The 15,316-nt window shown below is 41.4% G+C and overlaps 1 protein-coding gene across 1 annotated transcript in view; it reads left to right on the top strand.

Moving 5' to 3' along the window:
- Positions 1–14,908, top strand: part of LOC137277912 (cubilin-like) — a 35,551-nt gene extending 20,643 nt beyond the window's left edge. The window contains exons 14-26 of the mRNA XM_067809913.1: positions 122–221; positions 1,005–1,129; positions 3,764–3,910; positions 4,340–4,421; positions 5,385–5,500; positions 5,965–6,126; positions 6,728–6,809; positions 7,405–7,535; positions 8,297–8,473; positions 8,957–9,050; positions 9,577–9,695; positions 10,826–10,993; positions 11,462–14,908. Coding sequence (XP_067666014.1) covers positions 122–221; positions 1,005–1,129; positions 3,764–3,910; positions 4,340–4,421; positions 5,385–5,500; positions 5,965–6,126; positions 6,728–6,809; positions 7,405–7,535; positions 8,297–8,473; positions 8,957–9,050; positions 9,577–9,695; positions 10,826–10,993; positions 11,462–12,072 — 2,114 coding nt within the window. The 3' untranslated portion in view covers positions 12,073–14,908. The remainder of the gene's footprint in view (positions 1–121; positions 222–1,004; positions 1,130–3,763; positions 3,911–4,339; positions 4,422–5,384; positions 5,501–5,964; positions 6,127–6,727; positions 6,810–7,404; positions 7,536–8,296; positions 8,474–8,956; positions 9,051–9,576; positions 9,696–10,825; positions 10,994–11,461) is intronic.
- The last annotated feature ends 408 nt before the right edge of the window (positions 14,909–15,316 follow it).

Below are 15,316 nucleotides of genomic sequence, written 5' to 3'. Positions count from 1 at the left end.
CACTGATGAGACAATATAGGCAAGTCTGTGTAAAACCGATCAGACGCCACACGTAGGGCTGTGTGTGTCGTCCGTTAAGAGGAGGAAGAACCATACAGCTTTTTAATATGTTACGTTTCAGAAAACTGTAGTGGGGACACCGAGATTCTCTCCGTGGCAAACGCAGCGCAGAGGCTCACGTTCCCAACACCCCGGATGAAACGCAATAACAACTTGCCCAGGTAAATAACACAAGGAAGACGTTTCATAACAGAGTCGTAAATTTTACTATGGCCATGTTCCTATTATTATTATTAGCAAATTTCTCGTTAATCAGACCTTGCTTAGTTTGTGGGACTTAGCCGTGACAGAAACAGGCTTGCATCCAACATTGTACCTGCTGTTGAGTCTCCATCTATCTACATCATACATATTGTACTCACTGAATTGATCAATGTGGAAGAGGTCGGGACACCGGTACAGTTTTGGATTCCAGCTATTGTGGTCTCAAGAAACTGAAATGCTCTTCAGATACGTTCGCCCACATCTTTATACATGAGCTACAAGAATATAACACTTTTTATGTTTGGACATGAAATACAACTTCGCCAGATTCGAAATGTGGTAAATATGCTTTCCTAAACACCCTTTCCATTGGGAACTCCGTACTAGGAACCTCCATGAATGTTTAGTCTGTAAATAGTCATTAGTATGCCTGATAACACCAGTAACGAACAGACAAACTGGATCCAAACATGTTATCATGAACATACACTGTTTCTCTATGCACCTGTGAGGGTCAGGGTTAGAATATTGGTCTTCATTAACCTATGCTTGTCGGGTTGTAAGGCTCGCTGGCTTGATTCGTTCCCAATTGTGCACACCAAAGCTCATGCTGTTAATCACTGGATTGTCTGGTCCAGACGTGATTATTTGCAGACCGCCGCCATATAGATGGACTATTGCTGAGCCCGGCGTTAAACTAAACTCACTAACTCACCCCATACCTGTTTTATGTCTTTCAGCAACACTAACTGCAGATGGGAGTTGCGGACAGATGGCAGGAGAGGTCTCACACACCTGGAAGTATTGGGTGTGCTCCTGTCCCACTCATCCACGTGCACTAACAACTACTTAATGGCTTCAAGTGGTAAGAAGGGCCTCTCGCTAAACAACTATGGATCAGCAAATATATCCTGTGTCTCTCCAGTACTAGCAAATTCAGTAAACCGAAAATAATTCCTGTATTCAATCGTGTGGTTCTCAGTCATTTCATATTACCCGCCATTGTTTTTCATTCAGAAATGTGATTGGGCAATCAGAATATCACTTACAACCCAGATTTGCTGGGTTAGCTGTATCAACAACATGGCGGCTAGTTCCACTGATTTTAATACACTTTGCGGAACATAATCAATATTGAATCAAGACAGAAGCCATCAAAATTGTTTTGAAAGAAAGGATGATTTCTGCTGTCAACTTGCTGTGAATATAGTTTCTTTTTTGTGATGCTAAACACCCCCCTTATCCTTTTCCTGATGTCCTTTTGATTGGCTGGTAGAAATACAATAACATCAAAGGCGGGTAATTTGCGTTCGTGATAATCGCTGAAATGTTTTTAAGGGCAATGTATACTGAAATGGGAGTCCTAGAAATACAGATCATTTGAAACATAGGATAAGATATTATAAGATGACCCATGCTTGTCATAAGAGGCGACTAACGGGATCAGGCTTGCTGGTTGGCTTAACGCATATTAGCCGAGGTCGATGCTCATGCTTTTGATCACTTTATTGTCTGGTCCAGACTTCATAATGTTCAGTTCCCCGCCATATAGCTTGAATATTGCGTTGCGGCGTTAAACAACAAACCAACCAGCTAACTGATGTGTTAATTGATTTTGTTGTCAAGTGTATCGATTGTGTTGTCCAGACACGAATATTTACATACCGCTGCCATATTGCAGGATTATTGCTGATTACAGCATTAAACAGCAACTAACTATACACCTGGAAATTAATCAAGCAACACCCCAATTTTTTCTATTGGAGCAACTTTGAAGTGTTCTGACAATCAAAATATGCCGGGTTGATATAGTTTGACACTTTTTTATTCAACAGACGATCTCTGACAAACAACTTAAAGGGAAAAAGTATCAAGACTTTGCTTTATTGCAACGAAATCCAAATTCTTAAAACTGTCTTAAATTCATGAAAAAATGGACACAATTTACTATTCATCCACAGACGTTGTTGTCAGGTGTATTAACACAAATGTCACATGGAAAGAAAGAACAGTCATCTGAGAGTCTGCACACCGACTTTCATCAATATCTAGTGTGTCCTCCCTGCGCACGCACCACCGATTCCAGACGCCTCCTCATTCCTTGGATGAGTCTCCGGATCTGATTCTGGGGGATCCTGTTCCACTCCTCATGCAGGGCAGCCGTCAATTCGTTGAGATTATGGACTGGTGGGTCTCTCTGCCTCACACGACGGCCAATAAAGTCCCACAAATGTTCAATGGGGTTGAGGTCAGGGCTCATGGCAGGCCATGGAATTCTGTCAATTGCATTTTGCCGCAAAAAATCATTTACAGCATGCGCCCTGTGAGGTCTAGCATTGTCGTCCATAAATATGGGTCTCGTTGCCAGAGGATGGTTCTCAAAATGAGGTACCACAGCCCTGTCAAGAACCTCCTGTTGGTAACGAACACCGTTAAGGTTGCCACGGATGGTAATGATATCCAACTTGCAGTTCATGGAAATGCACCCCCATACCATAACGGAACCTCCCCCAAAGGCCACAGTCTCCTGGATGTTCCGTGGAGCCATTGCTGTGTTCCTCTGCCTCCAGACCCGAGTACGACCGTCCACCATGTGCAGCAAGAACCGGCTCTCATCTGAGAAATGGACCTTCCTCCAAGAGGCAATGTTCCAGTGCAAACGGTCATTACACCAGGCCAGTCGGGCTGCCTTATGGGCTGGAGACAGTCTGGGTCGCTTGATTGGCCTCCTTGCCCGGTATCCTGCAGCTTTCAGACGATTCCGAACAGTCCTGTTCGAGATGGGTCTCCCTGGAAGCCACTCCTGTCTCAACCGAGAGCTCGAGTCGAAGGACCTGCGCCGTACAAGTCTCAGTAAAGCTCTGTCCTCCCGGACTGTGGTCTTCCTGGGTCTTCCTGGTCTAGGCAGGTCTTTAACTTCATTAGTGGCCCGGTATTTTTTCAAAAGTTTTGAAATTATGGAATGATGTCGTCCGATTTGAGTCCCGATTTGTCTTAGAGACATACCAGCATTCCTCATGCCGATTATTTGCCAACGAGTGGCCTCTGATAATTTCCTACGTGCCATGACATTGAAATGAATGAAAAACCGAATGCAATCGACAACCTGCGCTTGTAAACACCCCAGGGAAAAAGTGCATTTTTCGAAAGTTGAGGTTAAAGCAATGCACGTGCGCTGTGCAAGCTTCACGCGCGTCATATCAACCCATGAAAAGCTCATGCTGTATGTCAATACATCAAAATTGAATAATCAATCATCAAAATTACTTCGTTAAACTTTGTTAAGTTTTTATGTGTCTTTGAATTTGGTGTTGCTTAATTAATTTCCATATGTATATATTTGCGTCAAAATCGCCGTCTTTTAATACCTGTTCTCGCTGGAGCTGTGGGGCTAACACCCGCTTACGTGGAGCAGTGTACTTCATAAAGGTAAACTCACTGTTACTTTGATTGTCGGATAGAGGTGATGAAATAAGTAAACCATCTACCTTGTTTCCAGACAAGGACCAAACACAAGAAGTCATGACCTGGTGCAACAGTCGACACGGGAACGTGACCTCCTTCGGAGGCTTCTTCCTCATGGTGGTCGTCGACAACTTCCTGTCAGAACGAAGTTTCACTGCTATGTTCTGGCGGGAATCGGGCTGTGAGTATTCCTGTGCCTTCAGTCATTTAACCATTAATTTCAAATTTACATCTGATAATCTAAAACGTGTTTTCTACCAACTGTTTTGGACCAGATTTCGTATTGGCATTTCATGGTATTTTCAGATCTCTGTGTGAGGCATCACGGGAAGGGTCATTCGTGACCGACTCATGTTATACGGAGACTTCTTTTAGGTTACGGAATAGGCTTTTACCATTGCCTCCGATTAATGACGGATGTATGTTGCAATTATTACTAATGTATACAGATGTTTCAAAAAGTAGTGAGGCGTTCTTTACAGTTGTGTGCAGAATTTAGATGTCAAAAGAGACAACTAATAGTTTGTAAGTGCGAATGTAGCAGCCTAATTATGTATTATAATTGAGCATGTCCAGTCATGGGTTTTATATGTCAGTTCTGTGCTTCCAGTTAGCTGTGAGGGCAAGAGGCTGTACGCATCCCCTGAATGGAACTACATCAGTTCACCTGGATATCCAGCCAATTACCCAAAGTGAGTTTCTTAGTCTGATGTATATTACTTGCCGGGAAAGGAGGCATACAGGCATTTTTGATGTTTGCTGTTATGAAACCAACAAGATATTGTTATTTATTCCATGCGGGTGTCGTAGTTCTGTTTTGTCTGTTAAGCTTGTATTGTAATCTGAGATATTTTCAACCTGATTACAGTTTGATAATGTGTGGTCAGATTCAATTTCTACTCATAAGGATCTGGGTTAGAATTGATCCTCAGCAACCCATAAGAGGCGACTAAGGGGATCTAGAGGTCAGGATAGTTGACTTGGTTGACACATGTCATCGTATCCCGATACTCGATGTTCATGCTGTTGATCACTGGATTGTCTGGTCCAGGCGTGATTACTTTCAGATATGGAATTCAAGAAAAGACATTGTTCGCCCTGCAGTTTATTTGTGCATGCAGTATTTGGGGCGAAGTTTGCCAGTGGCCAGAAAGTATGGGCATGGTTTCGATCCTTGGTTGGACACCGCCCTAGTCTTGCTCCTCATAAAGTATGGTTTATGGTCGTTTTTAAAGTAGGGTTCTGTGAAGAATAGTTTCTTGAGTGAACATCCTGTTCACGTAACAGAAGTGGTACCGGTAGAGATGTTTACTGTATAATTGGTGGTGCTATCAGTTTATGATTACATGTCAGTATTATAATGTATAAATACATTACCATTTTAACTTTTTTTACTGTCCTTCGTTGACAGGTATTTGTATTGCCAAAGTGAAAGAATGAAAGAATATGAGAATTTCATACTCACATAGGGTACTATGAGTGAAGCCCATTTCCGAGGCTACCCCACCACCCCACTAAAGCAGAGTAAAACTAAACTCACTCAGTCACTTTATGGCAGAAATACTGCCGATGTGACTTATGATCTTAACTCACTCACTAATGAAGTGTTGTCCCCAAGATAGGTCTATCACTCGTGGATTTATTATCTTCCATAGCAACGCCAACTGCAGCTGGGTGATTAGCAGTCGACTCTCAACAGATAACGTGAAGCTGGAAATCATACACATTGATACACACAGCTGCGATCATGACGTCATCAACGTGTACGAGGGTGCGTATAGTTGAGTAGTCTTCACAATTCTAAATACGTACAGAATTTACGCATGTCTACAAATTGTTTCAATGCTAAAAATTGAGTTATTTTCTTTGGATTGTCTGGCCTGGTTAGATCCATTTTGGACTGGTAGCATTTTAAGGTTATCAGCTCTTGGACTAGATTTTCGAAGCTCTCTTAACGCTAAGACGGTCATAGGTTAATGTTAATATATGGCACTTACGACACGGGTCTTAACAATCATTTCATACACTGTCTACGACGATCGTAAGACTATGTTAAAGTATAAAAGTTACGATCATCTTAACTAAGACAGCTTTGTGCAACGGTGCCCACATGACTCTCGGTCTAAATGTCAAGATGTATTTAGTTTTCAATTTTCGAATAACATGTAATACAGTCTTCGTCCAAGAAAGTCATTGAAAGAATCTGTCTCCATGTGTGGTGTTTTCCACTTTAAGGTACCACAACAAATCATCTACGACGCGAGATGTGTGGGCCAGGGTATTCGATTTCAACAATTCAGTCCTTTGGCTCCAGTCTTTATATAACCTTCAAGACAGACAGTTCGATTACACACACAGGCTTTAAACTGGCTTATTACAGCGTCCATCCGTCAGGAGGTAAGTACTCCCAGCACAATGACGTTTTCCTTAAGCATGTTCTCTTCAAATGACCGTGTTTGGCAGCTTGACACCTGCGACTGTCTAGGACTTCAGTCCTGCCTCATAACGAAGCACATGTCACATATGTGATCTCACCTTAGGAAAGTGAGTTTGTTCAAACTTGTCTCTGTTTACCAAGCAGAAAATGGGTATCCGGTGGGATAAGCCAAGTGGCTATAGCCATCTAGCTCCTCACGGACAGCTTGGGTTATGGGGGTAATCACATGTATCAGATTGTGGTTCAGAATTCAGAACCTATGACACGTATCACTGTAAGGTGTACATGTGAACACCTGGGAACATATGATCCACACAAAACGCAAACCAAAACTTTCTGGATAAATCAAAGTGTGTTTTCTTGGGACTATATTTTTTAGCAATACAAATAATATCTATCTATCTATCTATCTATCTATCTGTCTATCTATCTACGTACATGTATTTACGTGCGTATATACATAACACACACACACACACACACACACACACACACACACACACACACACACACACACAATCGTTTGAACGCCGGATTATATTACGGCTTCTTTTACCACAGACAATTCCAGTGTCGTAGCGTTCACGGCCACTCCAGATGTCTCCAGACTCGACTCTCCCAACTACCCGAACTCCTACCAGAGGTAAAGTATGTAGTGAGATTATTTTTACGCCGCACTCAGCAATATTCCAGCTATATGGCGGTGATCTGTAAATATTCGCGTGTAGACCAGACAATCCAGTGATCAAGAGCATGAGCATTGATCTGCGCAAATGAGAACCGATTACATGTGCCAGCCAAATCAGCAAGCCTGACCACCCGATCAAGTGTTGTCGCCTCTTACGACAAGCATAGTTGCTGAAGACCTATTCTACCCCGGATCTTCACGGGTCCGTAAAGTATATTATATACGTCTAACCGTTCGCTCATTCACTGGTTAAGTCCACAATAGCCTTCAGGTTTGTCGTAAAATCATCCACCTTGATTGTTCCTTTGATCAGGGTATACTGGACTACAACTACTCGTTCGGTATTACTATTATCTTAATCGATAATCGATACACGTATTAAGCTGCGAAATACTGTATCAAACCCGAAACGAAAAACTAGTGCACATATGCTGACTTTATAACACAGTATAGACAATATTGCAACATGAATGTTGGCATCACAGACACGACTAAAATGGTCCAAAATGTAGCGCGAGTAGACGGCTTTATCTCTTGGTTGTATTTCCAGGAACGTCAGGAGGTTCTGGGTGATCGGAGGCAGCAGCAACAGCGACGTCGTTACGATACAGCGAGCCCCAACATACGGGTCTACCAAGAAACCGTGCCGAAACAGGCACGACACACTAGCAGTCTATGACGGTATGTACGGTATTGATCAGACCTTTCTTTCTTGGGGTAGCCTTGTGTTTGAAGCGTCCGCTCGTCGCGGGTAATACCCGGGTTTGATTTCCACGTAGGTACAACATGTGAAGCCCATTTCTGGTGTCCCTTGCCTCGATATTGCTACAATATTGATAAACAATAAACCCACTCACCCACTGCCTTTGTGATTCCGGGGTTAACGGTATCCAGTATTTTGTAAAAGCGACCAATGTGGATCAGATGGATCGTACAGTAGTGAGGTTGTTCACGACAGCGAATGACTTGATGACTTGTTGAAACCTTCTGATACTTTTTATAAAAGAGCTTTACTAAATATGAACATACACGAAATGAACCCATTCACTAAAACTTCATCAAGTTTTCAACATAATTCAGGCCAGGGCTGACAGGGTCAAAGTTACTAACGAAAAAATATAGCTTCTTTTAGAAATTGTCAAAAGAAATATCTGGCACCAACCGCTCATTAGGAAACTACTTTTCTGTCCGACACATGTGAAACTCAGTACTGAGGACACATATTTAACCTCCCTACTAGGTTTATTTCATCTTCGGGGCGGTGGGGTAGCCTAGTGGTTAAAGCGTTCGCTCGTCACGCCGAAGTCCCGGGTTCGATTCCCCACATGGGTACAATGTGTGAAGCCCATTTTCTGGTGTCCCCCTCCGTGATATTGGTGGAATATTGCTAAAAGCAGCGTGAAACTGAACTCAATCACTCACCCACTGATTTAATCTTTCAGGTACAAGTGAAAGAGACCTGTTGCTGGGTTATTTCTGTCACGCTGACCTGCCTCTTGACGCGCCCCTGGTCTTCCAAAGCAGTGGGCAGTTCGTTTATCTGTCACTTTTCTCATCGGACAGCATCGTGGAATCTGGTTATTCGGGAACTTTCAGCCTCACCTATTCCAGTGGATCGGGTAATTTTCTTTATATTTGATACAGCGATAATGTTACAGTGAAAGCATGCTGATGATATATATGTGTTATACATGAAAGCTATCGTTGTATTCAGCTGAATCTTCATCTAAAGTTAGGGTTTGATTGAGTAACCTTGTGGGTAAAGTTGATATTACGTGATATTTGAGGAATATTGGTAAAAACGGCGTGGAACTAGACTCACTCACTCACTCATCTTAGGAAACCAGGTTTAAACTTGTTGGAACAGTTACCTGCCCTTCGACATTCATCAATGAAATATGTGTTGTTTTTGACGTGACAGCAAATGTTATGACTGAATTATTTGGTTTGGTTTTTTTACCCGAACTGCTATAAAATATACTATTATTTAGACCTGTTCAACCTGTTGCCACCAATCGCAGTTTAATGAAAAACGAGGCACCGGTTTAGCTAAGCCCTGTTGTATATATTAGTATGCTTACCTGAGGTTGTCTCTGTTCCAGCTCAGCGGGCATGTCTTCCAGGAGAAATAGAGTCATTAGAAGCAAAGGAATACTGGCAGTACCTTAAGTATCCAATAAGGGGAGATTATCCAAAGTAGGTCACCTCGAGAGCCGCAGATTATATACAATGTCAATATTTAGATACTAAACAGGAGCTTAATCATGTTCCTTGTCTCATAATTATAACACGTTTAGACTGCTGAACGTGATGGAACCCGGGGAAACGAGGATTTCACAAAAGGGGATTTTTGGTGTGGAGAAAGTTCATGTGCTAATATGATATTATCATGGTTACTTTGAAAACCACACGAACATGTTAGCATTACGTATCACTATCATTAAAAACGTTATTACATAAAAAATTGAAACTAATATTGTCCTGGTAAACTTGAACTCACTGCCAATTTAATTTGTCTGCATTCTGAAAAGTTTATTCTTAGCATATCTAGATTTGTTCATTTGTCTCATTTTATGTTTCAAAAGTGTAAAATCATTCCAGGATCCAGTTTAACCTGCTGATTAGGTGGTAAAGCAGTGTTCATATTCATACAGAAAACAGGTTAAGTGTCATACCTTATGCTGATCTCGTTACAATATTATTGTGAAAATGGTGGTTCCAGACATGCGCACTGTGAATGGCGACTGTGGACTGACAACTCCACCGTGGTTGTAGAAGTGATCTTGTCCAACATGGAAGAGTCCTACAGCTGCAAATACGATGCCGTCAGGGTTTATGATGGTATGCACCGACCGCTGATATTTTGAAACATTAGACTTCTGTTTACTTAACATAATCGATGACCAATGTTTTCATCTGAGGATTTTCCGGGAGGTATTTCAACCTGTAGTTTTGTCGTGGGGTCAACGCTTGTGTAGGTCAGGGTTAAACTTGCTATTCAGCAACCCATGGCCATGCTTGTCACAGATTAGGGGTGCATCGCAAACAACCAGTCGTTTGCATGCGATGTACAGAGATTCGCCTGAAAACGGAGCGCATTCGACGAGGTCGGTTCGTCCTCAAACCAAAATGGCGGCTTAGGGAAATGTGAATTCGATGGCTGAACAAGAATTGTTCAACTATCTTATTCCCAAAGACAGCTTACTTCCCATCACCCTCAGTTTCTTCCAGAGTTTCAGTGTTGTCATCAACAATCATAAAGTCATCACTCGTCATCGAGACTCTACTAGTGTCTTCTTTATTATGGCCAGACGTGCAAACATTAATCGCTCCGCCATTTTTTGAAGAGTGAGATACGCTTCGAGCTGTTGCAAGCTCGGAAAAAGCTGTTCATTTGCTTACTGTAAGCGATTTCCGGCTTGCAACGAACCCCATATGACCAGGGTTGTTGACTTGGATGATGCATATCATCCCTGTTCAAGATGGCAATCACAGGAATTTGTGGTCCAGATTATATCATCATCATATCATACTAATATTTGTATAGGGCCATCCAGCTCAGCTACTCAAAGGCACATTGTTTTTCCGTCGAACATTAGATGTCAATCTCAACACATCCCCATTTTTCCAATTTGAAGTCTCAATCTCAACTGCAATACAGGAAACGATGCACTACGAGCACGCGCGCGCGCGCACACACATACACATACAGCTGATCTTGTTGCATGGTCAGTTGTGATGCCAGTTTGTCGTCTTTTAAGTGTTAAGACCTATTTTGTTGTTGTCCTGTATAACAGCCATTTTAGCTGTCTCAACCAGTGACTGCATACAGTTAGTTTTTATGTGTAAATCTGTCTTTCAAACGTTTTGCTTACTTACAAGTTACATCTGAAATAGGTTGCTATTACAATTTATACACACAACTATTCCCATTTCTATGATCTGACTTGCAGTCTTTGCTTGATTTGCAGGTTACAGCACCCTGAGTCCTGAGACGGGGGTATTCTGTGGTACTCAGACCCCCACTTTCCACAGTACTGGCCGTTATCTGTTCCTCTTGTTTGTAAGCGATGACGTGAACCAGGGGAGCGGCTTCTCTCTCAGATACAGAATAAAACCGGACGAGGAGGAGCCACAGGGTAAGTTATCAGGACAAATAGGCGGTTAGGACAGTACTTGATTCCTCTTAAAAAACCATAGAAAATCAAGTCTTCAAAATACGTCACGTAAATGTTTTCATTACGCATCTTAACAAGCAATTTACTCAAGCAACAATTGTATCACCCAGGGCCTATATTTGCGAAGTTCTCACAGCTCTAAGATAGTCGTAAGTTATTGTTAATGCATTGCACTTACTACTATCTTAGCGCTAAGAGAGCTTCGAAAATCTAGGCTCTGTATAATTTTGTCATTCTACCCGTGAAGTCTTCGGATGACAACTGTAAGGATTCTTTTAATCACTGAATTGTCTGGTTAAGTCTCGATTATTTACAAACCAATGTCATGAAGCTGAAATATTGCTTAGTGCGGCTTTAAAGAACAAACGAACAAAAACTCCCATCCATTTCAGTGACAACCACTGACCTCATATTCATTCTCTCTTTCAGTCGACCAGAAACCAAATGGTCTCCTGATTGGTGCGACTACATCCGGGGTCTTCCTCCTCATCATTGCCGTCACTTGCTTCTTCTGCATCCTGGGCAAATACAGACGCAAACCACCACCACCTGCACGTCGGGACCCCCCTCCCTACAGCCGTAACAATAGCACCGTGTACGTTGTGTCGCCCATATTTGTGGGCAGTAGCTCCGCCTCAGACCCACCACCTTACCCCGGAGTCACGAACCCCGCATATTCCATGGATGATCTGCCGCCAGCCTATCCAGGTATTGCGCATGCTCAGCCGATAAGCCCTCAACCCAGAGCGCCACCTACAGGAAATGAACACGCTTATGACGAAGTCTTTTCGGACATGGCGGGTAACTTCCCAGCCCCTCCTCCGTATTCATCTTTAGATACAACACAAGAAGAAACCCCGCCGACGTACGATGCAGTTGTGTCGCAGGCGAACAAATCAGAAACAAACAATAGAAATAAACCGGGAACGCAGATGCACCAACAGCCGAGATCTAGGTCTGGTCAGGGAGAGAATGGAAGGGGAAGCACTTCGTCACCGCGTCCACACACACTTACGTATGAGTTGCTTGGGCCCGTTTAAGTCAAAATGAATATTTTTGTTCCCAATACATGCTCAATTCCAAGTTTTGTAAGTCTTTCATCCATTAAGCTCCCTAACTAAGGGATTCAGATAACTGGATTATGGAAATGCTTCTCAATAATGTTTGACATGAAGTCGCCATTCAGAGCTTGGAAGGAATCAACTCAACTGTGTTATATTTAATGGTTTTTGATGTTTTAGCACACCGGGTTTACTAACTGTGTTAGTAAAATACCTGGATTAATTGGCCAGGATGGGGTTATGCCATACAGTTACAGGAAGCATTTCCACTCCCCGTGTGTATCTGGCACCAAGCTTTGTTTTTTATAAAACCTCAGTCATTTAGCGCTGCGGGCAATCATCGTGGGTTTAGCCATGTTTACAGTTCATTTTGATACATTGTCCTTGTGTATATAACCCGGATGGAAGATTTTAGCTTTGTTAAAAGTTACTGTTGTAGCATGTGCTTGTAGATCTGTTTTATACAAAAAGTATTCTTGACTGGGCCAGTGCTAGCTCAGCATTAGAATTATTTTCTTATATTTAGACGTTCAGAGGCATTATTTTAATATGTCTGATATATACACAGCGTTTTGTTTGATACACCACTGAAGCCAGTGGCCCCACCCTTGCTTTTACTGAGTATGAAAATACTGACTGCTGGCGGTCTGGTGTCATTCATTCCTCCCTACCCCGACCAATGACATGTATATATGGCATATGGTTTATGTATATTTGGATGTTTTTCATTCTGGATAACATTTTCGTTCTTTGTCCATCGTCTTCAGAAAATGTCCACCTAGACATATCAGAGTAAGTATATACTGGAATGTATCCCTGTAAAAATCGTGTATTTTCAATTATTACCATTTTGTTATAATGAATCCTTTCCAAATCAGTTTAAATTTCTACAATTAAAATTCATTTATAATGAATAATAGAAGTTATATACTAATCACAGGGTAATGACAATCTACTGGTATATTTAATGGTAAATGCTACATGCTATAGAGACGCCACACAATTACTACAGGATGGATGCGTAGAAAGCAGGAAGAGAGGAGGAAGTTGTGTGCAACTTATTGTAACCGTCCATCAAAGTGTACTAAGAATATCAAGGTTTGAATGGTTGAAAGGTTTATTGAATGAACAATACATAGTCTTTTAAGAAATGGGAGTCATTGATATTTCCAGTGAATGTTTTAGGGAGTCATTTTCTACATTTGTGAGTCATGAAAATATTTTGTCAATAACATAATTCCATTATTAATTCTAAGTGAAGCAAGACCTGTGAAAGTAATATTGTGTTATACTGTTGTGCGAGTAATGTGACGCAGTGTGTAGTTACTTACTTACATGAACTTATCAACTGAGGATGTCTTTACAACAACCTCAAGCAAGTCTGGAACAGGCTTAAATAGTAACAAGTTTGCCAATCACAAAGTTCACTTAGACGTTTAGTACAGTATGGACAGCATGGAAATATTTTGAGAATATTTTATGTTATTGTACTCGCCGGAATTAGTCATCATTAAAACCCTGCAATATTCTAATCTTAATGACATCCTGTATGTTGAATTTGTACATTGTTATGCATAATCTATTGATATTATAAAATAGATATGTTAATGAATGCAGTGTTATTACTTCAAGCATCTGTTGGCCAGAGTATTTGCTATATTGACAAGATACGATTGATTAGACTGGGTAATTGAGATGACAATGCTACACTTTTGTGTACAAAACGCTTTGTTAATCAAATCCGTGTGGTACAATATTAAATCAAAATAGATGGTATCAATCTAGATGGTATATGTAATATATTTCCTTTGCCCAAGGGCATCGAAGGGCAATGACAAACCCATAGGATATCATTCATAAGAGGCCACCATACGTAAGAGGCGACTAACGGGATCAGCTTCGCTGACACATGTAATCGGTTCCCAATTGCGAAGATTGATCCTCGAAATGTCGATCACTGGATTGTCTGGTCCAGTCCTTATTATTTACAAACCGCTGCCATATAGCTGGGATCTTGCTGAGTGCGGCGTAAAACTAAACTCACTCAAGATACATGTGAAAAAGGAAGTAAGTTATATAATGAAGTCGTTTTCAGCCTTACATTTATGAAACATAAGTGTTGTTGTAAATGGGCGATTGGTTTGTGGAATGGATAAATTTAAACCCCATTGTTCTAATGTGTACACAAAGCATTGAATTACAATGCTTTCTTTTGTAGGTAAAGTATGAATTATATATACTATGGTAAGTATTGACGGTTACATATCTAACTCTGGATATTTTGAGTCAGCGGTTTATTCAGTATGTGACGCACCTTCTGAAACAATGACTTGCGTGTCATTGTTACTAAGCTGCTACTTGTAATTACTGTAATGAACTGTAATTATAGCAATGAACTCACATTATCAGGATTCAAAGAATAAAAATCGGTCATTGCAGTAAGCACATAATCTGTGCTTTTAGAGTAGAATCGGTTACACAACATGAAGGGTGTGTTAGGTGTGACACGTGCTGCTGCATTATGTGTGACATACATGCTGCATTGTGTGTGACACGTGCTGCATTAGGTGTTACACGTGCTGCATTATGACACATGCATCAGGTGTGACATGCTGCATTTAATGTGTCAGGCTGTATTGTGTGACACATGCTGCATTAAGTCTGACGCTTGCTGCCTTAGGTGTGACATGTGCTGCAATAGATGTGACACATGCTGCATTAGGTGTTACATATGCTTCTGTAGGTGTGACGCAGGTGTCCACGCATAATCATGAAGAACAATTGTGATGTTTTGCAATAAAAATGAACAAAATGATTATATAAAAACGGCTTCAAGTTGTCTATCCAAATTTATGTTCAAATTTTGGTTGTTTCTTATCTCCCATCGGACCTCGTCTTACATTGTTTTACACTGTTAACAATGATTGAATATCACCCTGACTGTTTTATCAATGAACACCTTTATCTAGCAGTCTGCCAGGTGTCTGGGTCATAGTGGTAATATGATATTGTTCATTCATCAGCAATTTAGTTGTGTGGCATTCGTACAGCTTCCTGCTTCCAAGGTGCCTGTGTGCAGACTCTGTCAGTGTTGTCAAAACAAGTGTACAATACACACTTAAAAAAACCAAAAACCCTAGAATCGGTTGGTATATGACAGATGAAGGCCACACAGCTGTGAATGGGTACCTCGTAAAGATGGAGAAGCCACAATAACTCTGAA

Source organism: Haliotis asinina, chromosome 3, assembly GCF_037392515.1.
Source record: "Haliotis asinina isolate JCU_RB_2024 chromosome 3, JCU_Hal_asi_v2, whole genome shotgun sequence".
Classification (NCBI taxonomy): domain Eukaryota; kingdom Metazoa; phylum Mollusca; class Gastropoda; order Lepetellida; family Haliotidae; genus Haliotis; species Haliotis asinina.
This window is presented reverse-complemented; position numbering and strand designations above follow the sequence as displayed.